Here is a 21,022-nt window from a genome sequence, read left to right as displayed (position 1 = left end):
GTCTCATACTTATTTATAATCTTCTTGAAAAAAGTGTACATTATATTCTTCAGGTTGTTATTGATGGATTGACTGGTGCACAGAGCCGCTGAGTAACTCAAAGCACACCCAAGGACTTTATTAAATAAAAATGCTGTTTTAACCATACTGGATGTATTTTAACCTTCTAAGATCTTTGACCTCCTGTTTTCGAGGGTGATAGATTTCTTGAAATATAATTCCTTTTTATATTTTTACAGATTACACCACCTGTATTGAGGTGTGAATGTGCTTCATTTTGACTACTAGAACAGAGAATGATCAAAAAAATAAGGGATACCATTTTTATTTAAGTGTACCTGTATTAAAGTTTTCATTTGGATCGTAAATACACCTTTGAAGCAAATCTGCCCAGGATGCACAGCTGCTCATTGGAGGGAGCTCAGTTTTCAGAACCAGGAAAGATTTAGCCTGAAATGATGCTTTTCTCCCAAATACATGTTTCAGATTCTGAGCACCAGTTGATTTGCTCTGAAGATCTGCTACTATTTCACTAGTGCTGAAATACTCACGGTATATGAATGCTCTGTAGTTAATTCAAATTCTGAACTTATGGAAAAAATTAACTGCTGCTTTGTCAGATGAGTTAAGCCATGTGTTTGTTACTAGTAACTTTAATTTTAAAATTCTGGGTGTATTTTTATGTGACAAAGAAGCCTGTGATATGGTCTGATATGTTTTGTGTACATAGGAAAATGATGGATCAATCATAAATGATGAGGTGAAAGAAAAGTGCTGAAAGAGAAAAAACCAGGCATTTCTTATTAGTGTTTGTAGTGCTGATAAATCAGTTTGCAAGTGACGTGAGAATTCTCTGCAGATCTGAAGCTGTCTTGCAAGGTATGAATGTATTGAGGAGTTAGACTTGGAAGGAAATTGTGAAGAGCTGTAAATTTAAGTTAGATTTTCTTCATGAAAATGCATTAGTAAAAATCTGAAATAATGCTAATTTTTTGTTGATGGATTTTCTGGGGAGGTTTGTTTTATTTTAGCAAAGCAAGCTGAGGTTCGCTGTTGCAGACAACACATGTGCTTAGAGTACAGGTAGTGTGTGCCCCTCAGGCCAGCAAAGCACAGGAGGAGGAGGAATTGAAGGAGGCTGCTGAACAGTCTCCGTTTCAGGGAAGCACTCTTAAGCCTGCTGGGAGATATTGAATAGAAACAAGGAGACTTACAAAGGCCAAGTTAACACAAAGTAATGCTGTCGCACAATTACAGATGCTCATTTCATGGCTGGAGACAATTAAGGTGCTGCAGAGGGAAGCAGTGGCAGTAATGGTGCTCTCTGGAGGGAAGATCATCTTGAGTCTGTTTGACCTGAGGACAACTCTTGAGGAGCAGGAATCCAAAAGACAGAAGAAGCCTGTAGCAGGGAGTGATGCAGTTATTGCAGCTCTACCTTGGCTAGATCTGTCACTCCAAAGAGGATTCCTGTGGCACCCTGGCTTACCTGTGTGATACCCACCAATTTGGCCAGGCATTCTGTAGAAATGCCAAGAAGCACTGGTGGTAGTGATCTTTGGGTGTTGGTTTTTGGCCTAAAGCTGTAATTTTCATGGGTGTGGTTAAAGTCTAATACAGGCATTTTCAAATGTCAAAACACATCTTCAGTTTTCTTTAAGAAAATTGATCACCATTGAAAGTGAGTGTTTATAATACGCAAAAGACATACTTACAGGAAATGAATGTATTTATTGTATGTGCACTAAATTAATCAATAGCCTGCAGCTATTGACATTTGAGAGCAGAGTTTCATATCCTAATATTAGAGAGTACATTTCAGTTACATTCTCATTCCTTCAGAATTTGGAGAAGTGTCACAGGATTTGCTTTTAACATTTTTTAGCAGAGATTATTGCAATATTTCTGTCAGATAACAAAAGGAATGCATCATCCTTAATGCTGGTCTGTACTTGTCAAGGCATGTCATCCTGTAGAGAAAAGGGAAAAAAGAGAGTAATTTACTCTTTGTGCTAACAAAGTACTGAACCAAATTTATGTATAGTTTCAGGTATATTGACTAGTTTCAAAACTGAAAGGATTTATTTTCTCAAAAAATCTCATTAAAATGCTTTATAATAATGGAGGCAGATAAGGCTACCTGAACAAAGAGTAATAAGGATTGTTTTATATTCAGTGATCGAAGTTTTTTATAGTTTTTTTAAGAGGCCATGGCAATAAACATCAGCTCTGTTGAATGTTTCTGGTTCAGTCTTGTTTTTCTGGTATTTCTTTCCATGATGAGGTTTAGATTAAAATTGAAAGATGACCCTCCTAAAGGGTGTAAGCATTACGCTCAAACCTGGAAAAAAAAGTATTTTATCAAGTATATGAATTTCATTTTAACAAACACAATGTAATTTCTGACCAATTTAATAAAGAAAATTCTCTGTCCTTGAAATTTTAAACCTTGGCAACATGTGCATTCCTACTTTCTGTGCAACTTTCATATAAAAAAATTACAGAATGCCATACTGCTGTGTGGAGTGCAAATTGAATAAAATGAGTTATCTCAAACACAACTGAAACAGTAGGAAGCAGAAAAAATAAGCAAAATTTATAAAGCAAGAGATGGAAGCAAGCAATTCATTCTTAAAAAAAATAAAAAGGTATATTATTAGGAAAGGGTAAAAATTTTTAAATGAAAGATTTAAGATGATCTTTTTTTATAACTGATACCTATGAGAATAAACTACTTCAATCAAAGCATCCTTCATCAAAGATTATTTAGATATACTAGAATTTGCTGCTGTTCATTTGGCTATACACGTGAAAATCAAAGGATTGACTGTGTTCTGTAATATTCTGGGTGTAAATTGTGCCTTATGGAGCACTTTTAAAAACTGGGCCTTTTATCAGAAGCTTTATAACCAGATGTTAATATAGTGCAATAAAAAATTATATTGGAATTGTGTATGATTGCAGCAGTTTTTCTGCTGAACTAAAACTCTTGTAGTCCTTGTAGTAAACTTCTTGTAGTCCTCTAATTATATTCTTATTCCTGTTTTCACTAGTGCAGTCAGGATGACTTTAAGGCAAATAATGCTTTGAGTTTTCAGTGTTTTCATAGTATGTGGCTGACAAGCACATAACCTTCCTTGAATACTGGCTCTCATGGGTCAGAAAACACAGTGTAGATTAAGAATAGGAATGAGTGTCTGTGCTCTTAAATTCCTGTGAAGTTGCTTGTGGTTGCTTAAGTAGTTGGCCTCCGCCAATTTAAGTGGAACAAAATGTTAAAAAGGAGCGAAATGGCATTTCAGCTGTGGAGGAATAAAGGATACACACAAAAAGGAGCTACAGGGTAAGAAGGATACGTTTTTCTTAAATCTGGTTAGGTTAGTGCATCTGATGTATGTAATAGTGTCTGAATTCTCAAGAAGATCTGTTTATTTAAATGTTGATTAAGGAGGAGTTCAGAGGTGAGAATAGATAAGGCTTCAGGATTCCTTATTTGCAAAGCAAATACTGTACTTAGCCTGCTATTGAGGGTAGTGCATGGATTTCATGCTCAGTTCATAATGAAGTAAATGCTATCACCAATTCTATCCTTTCTGTCGCTTGGATTTTTTCCTAATAGAGTTGCCAATGGTTTACATAGTGTATTACTAAAATTAAGATCACCACCCAGAGGGTGGTGATCAGTTGTGCAAAGTCTAATTAGAGGCCAGTAACTACTGCTCTACCCCTAGGGTCAGTCGTGTGTCCAATCCTTCCTTCATCCCCTTCTTCATTAACAAGCTGGGTGATGGCTAGCAGTCTTACTGATGAGACCAGTCTTGGAGGATGGGCTGATACACCAGAGGGTCAAGCTGCCATCCAGAGCAGCAGGAAAGGCTGGAGAAATGGATTTGACAGGGGCCTTGTGCAGATCAACAAGGGGGAGAACAAAGTTCTGCAACTGGGGAAGCACAACTCCAGGCACCACAACATGCCTTCACTCCAAACATCTTCCCCCTTCCTTCTTTTTGAGCAGCTTTATGTGCTAGGAGTGATGCTGTATGGTATGGGATATCCCTTTGGTCTGTTTGGTGTCAGTTGTCTTAACTTTGTCTCCTCACAGCTACTTGTACAGGTGCTAGAATAGGTGGTAAATTCTTCAAAACATTCACGTTCACTGTTTATATTTCATGTTTAATTTTAGAGAAGGATGTGCACACATGCATGCCATAAAGATTGCTTCATGGGTAATCATCTTTGTCAAGAGAATACTTTAACATGTAAAACCAAAATATAACCCCAGACTAGCTACTGTGAACAAAATTACCCCAGCCAGAACCAACACAGTAACAAAGATTACTGTGTAATCTGTCTGTAGAATCTGTAGATTCTACAGACCAACCACACAGGAAAATTTTGTCACTAATACAGGAGAAAAAAGATTGCGGAAGACAGCATTTAGAAGATTACTAAAGTAATAATAGAATGTGCTAATATCTAGCAGAACCATTTCGTGTATTTGCTGCTTCCCTTTGTGTGTCCTTCATTGATCAGCTTTTTTTTCTGCTGCTAAGAGATTTTCCATTGCTTTTGCTATCTGAATATTGAGTTGGTGGTATGTGAGAAAATACCAATATCTTGTTAAAGAACTGTATGCATTTGATGTAAAAAACCCAGTGCAGCATGTACTTTTTAAACTCTTGGCATCCATGTAGTCTTGTGTGACTTCTGATTCAAAGCCAACATCTTACATGGAATGCAGGTCAAGCTCACTGGTACACTGAAATCTCAAAAGTTAAGGCTACAGTTTCCTTTCTGTGTGGCTTTGCCTTTTTCCTGTGCTCTCACAGTCACAAATCAGCTAATACATCAGATTATTTGAAATTTGGACAGTTTATTTCTGTTCCAGCTCAGTGGTTTTAACATGCTATCTGAAGCTTATGAAAGACAATGCAAAATAAACATGTGTGGCTAGAAAAACTTAGGATGAAGAATCTTGGGGTTTTGCTTTGAAGAAAATAGTAATTTGGTGGAAGGTTGAATGTGGAACTGTAGCACTCTGAAAGGTATTGCATGCTGACCACTGAAACTTAAAACATTATTTTTGAGGGATGAATTAAGCTTTTCTCTTCCTGGGGTTAAAAAAATCTAAGTGGAAACAACTGGATATGGAACTAAGTATGTGGCTAAGTGTCTTATATAGTTCAAGGAGACTGTCTTGGACATTGTTACAAACACCTGTAGTTCCCCCAGGCCCATTTGACATAACCTTTCCATATGTGGGTGGAAGTGAAAATGTGTTTGCACATATGTGAAAATATTTTAGCCTATTTTAATAATTTGAATGTTTGGGGAGTGTGTTGTGCATACATAACGTGACTCTGCTTTTCCATTCCTCTCTGTTTAAATTACATGGAATGTTTAAATGAAAAATCACGTTACCCCATGGTTTTGTTTGCCTTTGAGTGTTTTGTTGGTCATACCTGATCCAGAGCTGATAATTTTTCTGTTGGAATATATTTGGTTAATAGATGATTCAGAGTACTTTGTTTTGGTAGCTGAATTTACTGTATTCAGTTGAGAGGAATAGTGTGTGTTTTAATGTGCTTGAAATATAAAGGTTTTGACATAAAGTTGACTTTCCTTTTCCTGTGCTTAAGTATTTCACATTCTATGTCTTTTTCTTTTCTCTGTTGTTTTTTTAAACTTCTTTATTTTTCTTTATTTCCTGTTTTTTTCCTGGAATATTCTTAGCATCATTTTAGCCCTTTCATAAAAAATAAAACATAGGTTTAGGGAAGTACTGCAAAAAAACCCTGAGGAAAACAGGTATTGTATGTTGAATTGTACAGTCACTTTGCCTACTGATCTTCAAGAAAGAATGGTCAAAGAACAGCTGTGCAGGTAATCTGAGGTCACTTCTGCAGTTTATAAATTGCACAATAGCTTTTCCAAATCTTACTTCTTCTGTTATATGATAATTCAGAATTTGGTTTAGCAGGAGGGTTGAACTTCACAGAGTTTTTATGTAATAGTAAGAAGTCAGATAAAATCGTACTTTTTTCCCAAGGAGCTATTATTCTCTTTTACAGCTCACATTGAGTTTCATCAGTGTGGCTTAATACAGTGCTGTTAATAATGCAAAGCAGCTTCCATAACAATTTTTACAGCTCATGAATCTTTATTCTGAAACAGTTTTAAAGAAGTTGCCAGTGAGGTTTTTCAAAACCCCTCCTGTAAAACCCACTTATTCTTATGAAAAATCTTTCCCATCAGCTACCTTTATTTCTGTACTTAATCTGAAGGACTTGAAACACATAGTTTATGATTCATGAAATTGATATGAACATTAGATCTACTGGCATAGGTGGTATCAAAAATAGTACTTCTCTAAAAAGACAAATTCTCATTCCAATGCTGATATGCCCTATCCACATGTACACAGCTGTTACTTTTTTTTTGTCTGGTTCATCAAGTTCTGATAAGTGAGATTTGAATACCCATCTGATGAAAATTGTCTGTGGTTCTGATTTTCTTAGCCATAAAAATAATTTTACTCCAATTATCCTTAGTATTGGAAATGAAAGATTAACTTTCCATTTTTGTTGATGTGGAAAAATAGCTCTTAGCTGCAGTAATTCATACTACTGTATTTCCTATTTAACTTGTAAGAAGGAAAGCAAATAATACTTTCCAAAGTATTTTAATGCATTTTTTCTGCTTAAACGATGAAGAAACAGGCATCATCTTTGTTCGTGCACTTGACTCCTGAGGTGTTGACCATATCCCTCTATTTTGAGTTTTTTTAGAAGAATGTTAAGGATTAATGTACTGGGATGAGGGAAAGGGGAAGGATATTTAGGTTTTTCACAAATGCCGCATGCTGTTCTGGGATAGATTCTTAAGATTGGAAAGTCATATGTTTTGAGTTCTCTTAAAGCAGTAAGTTTTGGTTGATTCCTTCTGGGGCTCCTTAAATCAGCTGGAGTTTCCAGCCTATAGAGTTTTTTATCATTTTTCACTTTGCTACATCTACAATTAAGATGAAAAACAGTGACAGTGTTTGTTATAGATACTGCCTTCTGAACTAGGAAGAGTAAATAATGTGACAGAGAACATGAGATGAGTAAATAACAGTGATGATAACAAAAAGTCTTACTTACGCACAGTGTTGGAGCCCGATCAGTATTTCCTCACTATTCCTCTTTGAAAATTCTTGTATTGGAGTTTGGGTAAGAATCTTGATGTTGTTTGGTGGTTCTCTGAAACTGAATACAAACACAGGTGGCTTTTTTCCTCCTGCCTTATCTCTCTCCTTTTAGAAATGGTAAAATTTTTAGTACCAAGTATTTAAGCTGAGGCTCATAAATTCATACCTAATTCTCAAAACATCTGTTTTTAAAAGTTTATTTTCTGATTGCTTTACTGCTGGTTTTCAATTTGAAAAAGTACCATTTTAGGATTGTTAATGATTGAAATTGTTACTGAGAATTATAGAAAAATAATGCTTAGGGAATTTGAACATTAAGTATTAGATCGTGATTATGCTTTCTATTTTATTGAAAGCTGTTTTAATTTACTGCAGATGATTTGTAAACTTTCTTCCTGGTATAGTAATTTATGATCTCTTTGATGTAACTTCTCCTAATGAAGGGGGACGGGCAGGATAAAAACTGCATTTATGCGTTTTGAAGATGTTTAGGGTAAGAGTGATAACATTTCAGTCTCATAGCTCAGAAAAGGAAAATTGAGATTTCATTTTTTGCAGCAACCAACTGCCGTTCAAACTGTTTTCAGTGCCTTGCACACAACTCCACTCTATGCTCACTAAAGTAAGGAATGATGAACAATTCCATCTTTGCTAACAGTTCAAGGTTTGAACCTTATCATGGCCCAGGGAACCATGAAACACCCTAACATTATAAAGGAATGCTGTGTATCCAGGAAAAGAATAGTGTATATCCAGAATACTTTATTTTATGAGTAAAAGGAGACATTTCTTATTATTTCTAAGTATTGCTTTTCACAATTGAAAGTTTTATTTCTTTAATTACTGGTCTGTTTGAGGTTTGGTTTTTATCACTTAAAATTGACTTCTGAAGTAACTCTTCTCTTTGAAAATGCTTATCTTTGTTGAAGTCAGACAAGTGTGCTGAGTGGTTGCCCAGAGTCTAGAAAGATAGGCACTAGCAAGCTGCTGCATATAAAAACCTTGTGTGTGATGTGGGTTATCAAGTGCCTGGCCGTTGGGGAGGAGTAACTGTCATGGCTGACCAAGTTCTCCCCTTTGTGAACTGTCCGGTTGACAACTTGTTTCTCAATGTTTGACCAACAGATGTAGCAGTACCTCCAAAGTAAGATAAACGGATAGGATTCCTATCATCTTATTAGTAAACCTGTTCTCCAAGTGTGATGTTCATGTAATTCAGTTTCTCCTCCTGGGGGAAGCTAGAGGACAGAAATAAAGCAGAATGTGGTAAGCTTGTAGATGTCCCAAGTTATTCCATTTGGAAATAAGGTATATAATTAAGATTACAAATGAGTATGCTCAAATGCTAATTTGTGTGACTGAATTTTTCTGAAGTGTTTTTATATTCTGTGGTCCAAAATTAACAAGAGAAAAATCTGAACAAGCACAAGGTAAAGAGATAGCGATGTCACAAGAAAAGGGCTGCATCATAAATGTCTTCCTTCTGGGTGAAATTAATGGGCATTAATAGTCTCAGGAGCTCTGCTTGCTGTCATTCAGATTACTTTGATTAGGTACAAAAATGTACTGGATTTGCTCCATTTGATTTAGAAGCAACTAACGCTATTGAAATGAAAAATTCTGTGACTTGGATTGATATGCATTAAAGTGTCTGTTGATCTATACCTACATTCAAGAATATTTTTGTCCCATTTTGCTGTCACATTTCTTTTCTAACTTTCATTATCTTTTGCACACTTGATGAATCTGTAGAGTAATGGCATTTGACAACTGGAAATGTCCTTACATTCTATTCCAATCAGAATTAAGCAGTTAGAGAAGATGATGAATTTCGTGATCAGACACATTATTTCATAACCTTTGTTTATGAGTGCTAGTATTTTTGCATTGATTTTGACATTGATAAGTGTGCCTTATTGATGTCTTTAATTACTGACAGCTATTCAGATTATTAATTGATGTCATATTAAACTCAGAGCAATTCAAGTAGATTTAGTGAGACAACAAACTTGGAGTAGAATGTCTTGTTATTTTTGACCTTACTGTTCATATTATAGTTTACTAATTAAAGGCAATTATCTGACCAATGACACTGTGTTTTGAACACTATTTAAATTAATGTCTAACACATTGCGAATTAGAAAATTTGGTTTGTTTCTTTTTTAACGTCAGAATTGTACATTGGCATGATGTATATGACTCTCTCTTCTGTTAGATTTTTTTCTTACTGTCTGCTGAAGGAACTGCTTTTGTGCAGTTTATAGGAGTAGTATCAAATGAAGCTGACCAAGCTTTGACTAATTCGATGACTGTGAAAAATCTGGCAGAACCACAATAAATTAATAAATGAGTTAAAGTGGTATAAGAAATGACTGAAGGCTTTCATAAAAAGTACAGATTAATGTACAGATGCAGTGATAATAAATCCTTCAACAGATAATTTGATTCCACTTTATGTTGTTATTTTCTTTTGTTAGTTCTCTGAAGAATTATCAGAATTTTTTCCTTCATAAACAAGCTTTTGAAATGTCATATTGTCAATTTATTCAAAAAGTTATTCACTGAAGTACAGAATCCTTGTAGTTAAGCAGTAAAAAATCCATTCAATTTTAATTGTCTAACTTTTTGGCTCTACCACACTTATTTCAATGTTAAAAACTCTTATGTTAATACCTCTAAGTAGTAGTTTTTGTGGTGTTTTTCTTCTTTTTTACAGCTTTCTTTGCAAATTATTTTCTTAAATGTGAGTATTATTATTGAAAGAGTGTGCAGTTTGATGGCACTTCCTATCTATTTGTAGTATAACAGCTTCTGAATGTGACATTCATTCTGCAAAAAGTATCAACTGAGATGAAGGAAATACATTTCTTATGATGTTTGATCAGTGAGGCTGTAGTTTTAAGCAATAATCTTGTGTACAGGGGAAAAATAAACTATTGTATATTGAGAATTTCCTCCTAAGTCTCACAGTTTCCCACCTGGGGAAGAGATACAGTAAAGATTGGTTTCCATCATGCAGCATGGTAGTGTGGTACAGGAATTCTTGGGATGGGACTGAGAGGTGTTGTGTGCTGGGAGTTTGGGTTAATGGAGGCATTCAGAGAGTCTTTGGAATGCACACTTGTAACATTCTACTTATGGACAAAAGCGTAGAAATCACAATAGCAATGATCCCCACCCCTTTTTAGATTTGCTGAATTCATGTTCGACAAAAAGTCTCCAGAGAGGGTGAATCCATGACCTCCCTAGGCAGCTTACTCCAGTTCCTAACCACTCTGTCAGTTAAGATTTTTTTTCTAATTTTCAATCTGAACCTCCCTTGGCACTATTTAAGTCCATTTCCTCATGTCCTTTCATTTGGGATGTGGCAGAAGAGACTTATCCCCACCTAGCTTCAACCTCCTTTTCTTCAGACTGAGCACCCCCAGTTCCCTCAGCTGCCTCCTATCAGACTTGTGCTCCAGACCCTTCCCCAGCTCCAGTGCCCTTCTCTGGACATGCTCCAGCCCTTCAATGTCCTTCCTGAAGGGAAGGGCCCAGAACTGGACATCAGTGCCCAGCACAGGGGAATGGTCAATTCCTGGACAAATGCTTTACCTGTCATGTGTTATTTTTTCAAGCAGTTGCCTGTATTATTTCCAACTTCCAAAAAAGATATAAGATATGCAAATATGTGTCTTGTTGACAAGTCAGAAGATCATTTCATTTCCATGTGCACTGAGGAGAAAAATGTGGGAGTTTTTTTTAAATTTAGTAGTAAGTTACTTCATATACTAAAATGAAGTTTTCTTATCTAATTTTCACTTGACAAATTGTTAAAATCAGGGTGCTAAATATTATTTCCAGAGCTTGTGTGAAACTTTGCATAGTACTAATCTATCTACATACCATCATGCTGTAGGCTTAATTTCTAATAAAAATTTGCTATACAATATCACCCACTATTTTATTGTATAGCAAGATTTCTAAACTCTTGAACTATAAATGCGTATGTTTAAAATTTCTTGGTATGCTTGTGATTCAGTGCTCTAAATGTAATACTTCTTCAGCTCCATTTCTGAAATGTGTTTTAGAGAAACTGTATCTGACATATTTGCACAGACTGAAATTTCTGCTTTCCTTTTCATAGGATAAGAAGTGGGTTCTCAATCATGAAGATGTCACGCTGGGGGAATTACTGGGCAAAGTAAGTAATAAAGTGAGATAAATAACATTTGAGTAAGTATACTTTAATAATTAAGCTATTTCTGTATACCTTTTCTTTTAAATTGCTCTGGTATGTAATTTTTATGTCAATTTTTTACACTAATACACGAGACAATCTTATGCTTTAAACAGACATAAGTCACACTTACTAGTAAACATTATCATGATTGTGCTGAAAATATTTAACTAGCATACATTTTTTTTCTCTTTTGGAAGTGTTTTGAGGTAACTAGATTTCTATAAGGCATGATGTGGCTGTTTTACTTTCTGTAGTTGGAGACAAATGTTACAAAATATAAATAAAAACACAGAGAAATAGATGTATGCTTATGCATTTGTGTATAAAATTTGATATGATGAGATGACTAAATTATTTATTAAAACAAATGCTAATTGCTTGTGCATGATTATTTTCACTCATTCATTGATGGAATTAGATAATTTCACAATCTTATTAAATCTTGTGTAGTTCATAAACATGTGGTTTACAAAGTCTGCTTAGGAACTACTGATCTTTAAAATCAAGCAACTCCTCACTTTTTTGGCACCTTTGCACCTGCAAAGACCATTTTGGGTGCTGCTCTGGACACAGAGTAGTTTGAAAAGATTTTCCAAAAACTGAGAAAATAAGATTAAATGAGGAAGAGACAAATCAAAGTAGTTAATTGCCTTCTTACTATGGTGCACACTAAAAAAAAATCAGTAAGAAATTCAAGAATGGGGAAAAAAATATTTCCATAAACTTCTCTTTCCCAGTATAAAAGCTTTTTGGGAGATTAAGATGACAAAAAATATGACCATATTGAGCTGTGCCTTCATAAAATACAGATACTTAGGATCTTCACATTCTTAAACAGGATGGTATCAAGGGAGAAAAATGAAGATGTTCCAGCCACAAAAAAAGCTTTGACTTGTTAAAAATAAATATGAATTAGTTTTGAAAAGCATTTTTAGTAAATTCAATTTACACGGTATTGCATTTTTGGCACGAAGCATTTTTAACATTCAGTAAAGGCAGCTCAGAATTTTAATTATAGAAGGATGTTCTTTAAGAAATACAGAATAGGCTAAGAACTTTATTGGAACACAGCATGATTCTTATGCATTCACCTCTAAGAAGATGTGTTCATACTAAAATATATAAGAATGACAGGAATATTGACATCTGTATGACAAAATGTGAAATAAATTATAGCCATCCACCACAGAAGTGAGAAATCAGAGTCTACAAAACCTTGAGCGGCCTGGAAAAGATGAGGAAGAAATCACAAAATTTTAATGTGTAAAAGATGCAAGCTTTAGAAAATATGCACCTCAGGGGTGAATGGTCAGTTTATTTACTCAGCATTAATTCAATAATACCCCACAAAATGAAAATTGCAGAATTGGAATGTGTTTTAATAAAAATCATCTATCCACTAATACTTTAATATTGTCAATAAAGAAGTAAAGCATTTTCAAGACTTAAATAAAGCTCAGGATGGATTCAGATTTCACTGTTAAATACTTCTGACCAGAATGGTAAAGTGGCCTGGGAGCAATTCACCTGCTTACCTTGGGTGCCTCATGCCATTTCAGATCTGAGAGGTAATGTGCTAGCCTCTGGAGGTGCTTTAGAAGGGCTGTCAGAGATCCTGAGCCTCACTTGCCGGCTACATCTTCCTTGTCCCAGCATACAGAAAACAATTCTGCAGGCGTGTTAAGCCCTGCATTTATTCCCTTGTTACTGGAAGCATGTTACTCTTTTCCATCTGTGAGTTTCTTTTTTTCCTTTTCTGTCATCTTTCTTTGGCAACACTAAATTCAGCTGCATGATGTAATGAAATCTTCATAACTCAGGAAAGGAAGGCAAACATCTCCAGCAGATTTTTTTGAAGTCACATGCAGCTCCAGACTCCAGGACACAGAACTGTAGTATGTGTAGAAATTAATCAGACATAGTTTCAAAATTGAGTTATGCTTATTCTTTGGGAAATACAAAGCTTACTAGATGTATCAGATCTGTAGTTTTCTTCTTGTTTCCTTCTCTTGAGGGTTTTTTTCATTGATACCAGTGCTTTATACCTCACAATTTCCTTCTTCTTTCAATTTGTGTCCTAATTAATTTTCCTTTTCTTTTCATTACATAAAAATGCATCAGGTGGAGTATTTATGGTATTTAGTACTTCAATTTTCTTCTATGAAAGCTAAAAATACTTAAATTGCCTTGTGGGTATGTTATTCACTACCTAAAATGTCTGATGATAAAAGGAGCTGCTTTCTAAAGTCTTGTCCAAATGACAGCCTTACAGATTTGTCTCTACAGAGCAGTGCTGAGCTTGAGTTTTAAAGAAATTCTGGATCATCATACACAGCAATACATTTTGAAGTGGGTTTAATTTATTATAATAATTAATATTCAATGTTTTCCTTCTTCGTATTTTCTGGTTTTTCTTTCTTGTATATGAGAATGTTTATGTTATTTTGGTGTGTTGTGTCACAGTTTTTGAGATCAGTTTTTAGTCTCTTCCAGACTGCAAGTTAAAAACTATTCACAAAATACAGTTGTGTGAAAATGAAAGAGGGCAAGAGTAAGAATAAGAACAAAGTACTACAGTTGATTTGAAAAGCCACTTAAAGGTTTTATGAGATAATTCTAATTACTTAATTAATGGTGTTTTTTTCCTCCTTCCAGCAAGGTCAAAACAGAACTCATGTGCTGTGTCCACATAATAGGTGTACTATGTCAGAGTGAATGGCTTTGATTAGGACAGATACTGAAAGAAAACCTCATTTGGCTCCATAAACACATTCCAGAGTTCTGGTCCACTTTCAGTAGCTCTCTGCATTATTTCTTCTGGAAATTCATTAAGATTTTATTTACCTAGAATGATCTTTTTTCTCCTGATTTCAGGGTAATTTTGGTGAGGTGTATAAAGGAACATTAAAGGATAAAACCCCTGTTGCTGTAAAAACTTGCAAAGAAGATCTTCCTCAAGAACTGAAAATAAAATTTCTGTCTGAAGCCAGGTAGGTTCTCTAAAGTTACTTGTGGCAGTTTTTTTTCAGTTTTTATCACCAGATGCATTTACAAAACCTGACCTTCTGAAAAATTCAAGAAAGCAGTTGTCAAAGTTTTCTTTCTTTTCTCTCCCTCAGTTCATTCCACAGCTGTCACCCTCGTAACTAAACTGGCATTTTTAACGTGTGAATGCAGTAGCATTTTCACTTGCTGAAACCATCTTGTTGACAAAGCAAGCCATGCCTGTAAAATAAAATTTTGTTGTCTTAAGTGCTTTCATTTAGAACTTCTAAGATATACCATGAGGATTGGGATAAGAAGAGTGGAAATGCTGTTAATTTAAGTGTGACTATACCTATACCAGGCCTAACTCCTGCCTTATATTCATGGCTAGTAGAGGTGATCAAATGTGTGCAGATTGCTTCTCTTAGTGGGCTATAGGCCCCATTCAGTAATTTTCTCTTTGTAAGAAGAGTTTGCTCCAGTAGAGCTTTTTTTATACTGTGTCAATCAGCATGACATTATATGCTTATTTTCCAAATTATATGACATGATACAATGTGCAAAGCATTCTGAGTATCAGCTAATGTACATAGGTAGATTCTCAGACTCCAGGGTGAGGGCTATCTTGAGATAAATGTCATAATTTTTAAACTGCCTTGCTCCTTCTTGCTTTGAGGATCCATATGCTTTGATTTCCACTCCCAAGTTAGTGTGATGAGTATTGGAAAATAAAAGACACCATCTGCATTTATAGAATGAGGATCAGCCATCCTATCTGTTGAATAATTTAAAAAAACTTGTAACTTGGCAACAGCAGAGATATGTCATTTTTTAAGCAGCTTGACTCTAATAGGAAAAAATGGTCTGAAAAAATGGAATGTGTTATTTTTTGCTAAATGTGTGTGTAGGTTAGTATTTTACTCTTGTTCCTTGGGAAAATGGGAAAAAGAGGAGGTGCTTTGAGTCAGCAAATATCATCAGAAGGAACATTTAAGTTACAAGGTCTCTGTAGAATTTTTTCTTGCTCTTCTTTTCACTTAAAAATCATAGCATGCTGTTTTAGGCTGGAAATGTTCTTATTAAAACATTGTGTCAAAAGATGTAAATAGTTCATTTAATTCTCAAAACTGATGTCCTTATAGTCTTCTAAAACTTACTGTATTAATTAATCTCTCAAAGTAATATTGTAACAAATGTTCTTTTGAACAGTGCAGCAGGGAAACATACAGACAAGCTGTGCATACTGTTTTGATGTTGCTCTGTTTCTGGTCCACCACTGAAATTCTGATTATATACAAGGGTTCTATCAGGCCATTTTTTAGTTATATATAGATAAGTGTCACACAGACAAATGGTAAAATTACAATAAGAATATTTTTTTATTTATTAGTGAATCAGTTATGATATTAATTTAAAACAGAGTGGTGATTGATCTAACAGATTCTATCAAATCATTGATTTTGATAACAGTAGTGATATTTTTTCTTTGATAACAATAACGATATCTTCCATTAAAGAAACATTAAGGGTTTTAGATATTCTCCTATAATGTTTAATCAGCCTGTACAATAAAGTTTATTAATATAATAAACTTCTTGTGTGTTTTGCAGAATACTCAAGCAATATGATCATCCTAATATTGTAAAACTTATAGGAGTTTGCACTCAACGACAGCCTATATATATTGTTATGGAACTTGTTCCAGGTAATTGGTTTTTTCCTTTTTTTTGCAGCATATTTCCATAGGTTTCATTGTTTCCATATTGTGAAATGTATTATTTTCTATTTGTCTTATTCTGCTTTCCTATGGCTGACCTCAAAAGTCACCTGTATTGAAAATCTTTGAAAATGCTGGGTTCTACTAGTTTTGGAGTGGTTGAGCTCCACAAATCTGTTGAGAATTTTACTGTAGCCTTTAACGACAACAGAAGCTTCATTATTCTCCTCATAAGATATAAAATGTTATTTCCTTTAACAATAGAGTTCAGTATTGAATAAGAAGTATTTGAAGAAACTTCACGTCTGGGTAAGGTCTCAATTTTAATAACTCTTGTTTGGGTCACCTTTATTAATATATATTTTTTCTTTACCAGAATGTATTATTTCGTTTTAAGGTTGCTTTATTTTTGGGATTGGGTCCATTTTATTTAGCAATGGCTGGAGTGAATTTCAAATTACCGAGATGATAACAGCTTTTGGGCAATTTTACCTCTTTGTTGATTTTCTCAGCAGCTGCAAAATGTGTTGGTTTGGTAGCCTCTAGTACTGCTTAATATGCAACACTGTATTTGTTTTGTATCTCGCTGGATTTATCTTCAGAATTGTACAGCAAGCTTCTTTAATAACCATTTTATTCAGGAAGACTTAGATTGCTTATAATTCTTGAATACTGGCTGTAGAGCACTGATGAATTATTTGACCTTGTGGAGTTTTCTGCCTTTATTAAATTAGATTATATTAGATTATTATATTTGTATGCACGATTAACTTTATTAAAATGGAGACTGAAAGCAGTGTCCTCAGTTTTAAGGGGTACTTTAGTAATCAGCTTCTCCAGACATCTCTGAAGATAAAAGTAAATCCTGATCTTTTAACACCTTTATCATTCTGGTTCAGGTTTTCCAGAGCCTTGTACAAGTTGTTGAAACATGCTAACACAATTGAGGAGGAATTGAGTCAGAACTTTCTTCTGATTCTTATGCCTATTTTGCAGTTCAAGTCTATCCAAACATTCTTGGAATTGAATTTGCTTCAGAAAGAAGCTTCTTCCAAAGAGAACTGTTGCCCTGTTTCAGTGGTCTGTAAACCCCCTGGGCTGGCTGCTCTGCCTGCACACCCAGATAAACAAGGGACTGCCTTCAAGCCATCACACTTCCCCATGTGCTCTTACTTCTTGGCACACTAAAAGACTGACCATATGAGCAGAAAACGTAAGGATGCCAGAGAAATGTCAAATCACTTAGATGAGTAGAGAAGCAGCGATTCTGTTGTTTTTTCTCTTTTTTTAGTGACAAATTTGGATGAGATGACAAAAAATGGTAGTTAATAGTGCTCTGACTTGGTATTTAACACTGCCCTTTGAGGAACAGGATAATGGTAAACTTGTCTTCTACTTGACACTAAACTTCCTCTCAGTATCTTCATTGTTTTGTTTTAAATGTGTTTATGCTCGAAGGTGTTAAAGCAGTTTAACTCTGACATTCTGTTTAATAACTAAAAATGTCAAGTTTTAACTCAGAACTGTGTTCTGTGAATGTATGCCTGAGAACACAGGTAGTTTATAAATGTCTGACAGTTTTTTCCCTGAGGATAAAATTAGAAGCATATCCATAAAACAAGGGATTTGTCTTGTGATTTTGGACTTCTGTCTAATGCCTGCAAATTTTCTGCCATTTTTATATCCCAAATACACATTGGCTGCACACCTACTGTGTCTTTTGAGACTCCTCTGGTGTGGTTCCATAGCAGCTAATTCTGCTTTGCATTCCAAATTATGATTTCAAATCAGAGTCTTAATTTATTCAGGTCTTAGAAATATATATTGAAGCTTAGCACTTTATATAGAGAGGTGGTGCTCTGTTGGTGATTCTGTTGTAAATTGGCTCTGCAGACATATCTTTGTTGAAGGTGTAAATGGGATTAAAAGCAATGCACACAGGCATCAGTGAAAATGGTAAAGAAGGGTTGCAGATGCATCTTTAATTACATGTCCATCCTTTGGTATGTGTAAAAATAGCCCAAATGTTGCCAGCAAGTAACAGAGAAACAAAGTCAAAGACAATTATTTACCCCTTTTCTTAGGGGTGTTAACATGAGTGATATATCCTGTAATAAAGAAATGTCAAGATGGGTGATATAGGAAGGATTAACTGAAATAGTAAACAATGCAGCATGTCATGGATATCTAGAATCATAGAATGGTTTGTGTTGGAAGGGGCCTTGAAGATCATCCCATTCCAATCCCCCTGCCATGGGCAGGGGACACCTCCTGCTGGAACAGATTGCTCAGAGCCCCACCTCACCTGGCCTTGACCATAACTAACTACATATTAGTGAGAAAAAAACATCCTTTGCTTACTGTTCACTGGCTGTTGGCCATCCTGGTCTCACTGTACATGTCCTCCCAGTGTCAATCCATCACAGATTACTCCAGTACAGAAGGAAAGACTTGGTTGTTTTCACAATCTGTCTATCAAGAAATTAGGGAAAGGTCTTAATGTGTGTGTGTGTTGTACAGATCTCTCTTTAAGGGACAGAGAAAAATGCATCTGATCTCCCTGCCATTGGCTGGGTTTTTAGAGGGCCAGGTCTCTTCTCTCCTGAGTCTTTTCCTACAGGTCTTTCTGCAGGTTCCTCTACAAATGGGAAGGAACATCTTGTTCCTTGCAGAATGTGTGCATTGTTTATTTATTGTAGAATTCAGATTTAGTGTTGCTTTCTATAAACTATTTTTTTAATTGTTGAAGAAATAAACTAAGTAAAATGTTCTTTGTTCTATACTAACAGAAGCTAAACTGTATGTAGCAGCAATTTCCTTCATGTATATATGGAAAGTTACCTGTATGCAAGAAATGAGACCCAAAACCACCATTCAGGAATCTGCAGTTACTAAAAGTTAAAGTTTTTTTTAATCCTAAACAAATTGTCTTGCTTTTCCTCCCCTCACCTTCCCAAAATTACCAAGATAGCCAAGGAAAATGAATCAATAAACTGTTACTATTTTTCTTATTAACATTTTATGTATTTGTTATTTGAGATCTATACACAAATCTGATTTGCAGGCTTAAGTTATGCTAGCTAGTTTCTGTGAAAAAGGAGTCTAGCCAAGCAGATGGTTTATAAATTTTTGTGGTTGCATAATGGATAAATTTGCAATAACCTTTAAGGCACTCTTGCAAATAATTGGTTTTATTCTTTTTTACCTAAATGACATTGAAATACTAACTAAAAGGATAGACAGCCCGGAACTTTATAAGGGCCCAGTGCTGTAGTTGCTGGATTGCTTTTCAACTATCATGTAATAATAAAACCCCCTGAATTTTACAGTGGCCTGGTTTTCTTCTGTGAAATTTATAGCAGACTAAGAAATGAGAAAATAACTCTACTTGTAAATTGTTATCTTTCTATTAAAACATTTTGTTATTAATGGAGAATGTACCATAGAGATTTCCCCTTCTTCTGTGACTTATGACTCTTTCTCAATGACAACTATTGTTCCTAGTTGGAAAACATTAGGACTGTTAAAAAGACTGCTGCTTAGATAAATCAGACCATTGCAACATGTTAGTGTCTTGTATGACTCTGAACATCATGTAGGTTGCTATAGGTTATTTTCTTTGTAATATTCCTCTTCATTTTTACTGCTTTATAGTGAAATGCTGTTTAAGATGGGTTTGATAAGGTTTGTTGCAAAGGTCACATTTGGTGGAGTTTTTTTTTCTGGTATCTTCTGATCTAAAAATAGGAATACTGGACTGCTTCATAACTGAATACAGTAAAATTTTATTAATCTGTTGTGATACACTTTAATTATGCAGTTTATCCTAAGAAAGAGAGAGGAAGTTAAAATGAGAATTGCTAATGAATTTTGGGGGAAGAAACCCTGTATGTTGAAACTTGCCAAATGCGTGATGGTACTGTAGAGCCGTGAGTTTGTATTGTCCTATGGACTTGACTAACCTGACTGAAAAGTAATGAAGTAAATGTGCAGCATGAGTTTTAAAGCTGTTCAGGGGGAATTGCTGCGTATTTGCAACCACTGGAATTTTCTAATGCAGATAATCCTTTGTTAGGGATTGTTTCCCACATGAAAAAGAGCAGAACTTTGTGTAAGAGTTTATAGTGCTGTGTAAGAAAGAATGTTACTTTCCTGTAATGACAAGTCAATCTGAAAAACTGAGCATTATACTCATATTTTCTGTGTTAATTTATTAATTTTTCTTTGCTCTATGTCTGTTGTCCCAGTGGAATTTCTGTGCTTTATCTTGCATTGTTGACCTTAAAACTGAAGAAAGCGAAATAATTATGAGGAACTGCTTTGGTATTCAGAACAGTGAAAGAACTAATTGCCATTGTCTCTTTATGCCACACAGGGCATAAGGAGTTTTCGTAGCAGCTCATTTCCGGCAAATTTATATGATGATCAAAAAGACTGCCTGGAATACTGCCAGAGTCCAGACTGACAGCTGAGACAAATGGATGCTGTATTTTATTGGGGCGTGGAAAAGATTTATCAGGAACATTCTGAAGGGGCTACAAAGCCTGCTTCCTGTTCTCTTCTTTTCAAAGTGAACTCAACATATTTTCATTTAAAAAAAAAAAGGAAAAAAAAAGAAACTAAAATCCCCTTCTCTTTTACCCTTTTTAACTGTTATCTTTCTGGCCCCAACTTCTCTTTTAGTGATCACAGGTGACAAAGTGTGTTTTAATTCATTGCATTACTCAGAATCATTAAACTGCATTTTCATTTGCTTATAATTTATCATCCAATCTCCCATGTAATCAAAAAGGAACTGCAGGAGTCCCATTAAAAATGTGAATGTTTTTTCCTCTTTCTTTAGGGGAAGAACAAATCAAGACCAAATGTAATCTGTAAGATGCAAAAAGCAATCCCAAGCTACAAC

General features: G+C 35.0%; 1 protein-coding gene and 1 long non-coding RNA gene across 5 annotated transcripts in view; one reads left to right on the top strand and one right to left on the bottom strand.

Moving 5' to 3' along the window:
- Positions 1-21,022, top strand: part of FER (FER tyrosine kinase) — a 158,547-nt gene that overhangs the window by 90,485 nt on the left and 47,040 nt on the right. For all 4 annotated transcript variants that reach the window (XM_058043459.1, XM_058043461.1, XM_058043460.1 and 1 more), the window contains 3 exons: positions 11,319-11,375; positions 14,289-14,404; positions 16,010-16,104. In XM_058043459.1, coding sequence (XP_057899442.1) covers positions 11,319-11,375; positions 14,289-14,404; positions 16,010-16,104 — 268 coding nt within the window. The remainder of the gene's footprint in view (positions 1-11,318; positions 11,376-14,288; positions 14,405-16,009; positions 16,105-21,022) is intronic.
- On the bottom strand, positions 1,758-13,078 carry LOC131095557 (uncharacterized). The gene is made up of 3 exons (XR_009115897.1): positions 12,950-13,078; positions 7,143-7,247; positions 1,758-1,970 (listed from the first exon to the last, which is right to left on the bottom strand). It is a non-coding gene; the product is annotated as an uncharacterized LOC131095557 (long non-coding RNA).

The sequence above is a fragment of the Melospiza georgiana genome, chromosome Z, assembly GCF_028018845.1.
Source record: "Melospiza georgiana isolate bMelGeo1 chromosome Z, bMelGeo1.pri, whole genome shotgun sequence".
NCBI classification, from domain to species: Eukaryota; Metazoa; Chordata; class Aves; order Passeriformes; family Passerellidae; genus Melospiza; species Melospiza georgiana.
The sequence above is the reverse complement of the archived record's forward strand: the minus strand, read 5'-3'. Positions and strand labels throughout refer to the sequence as shown.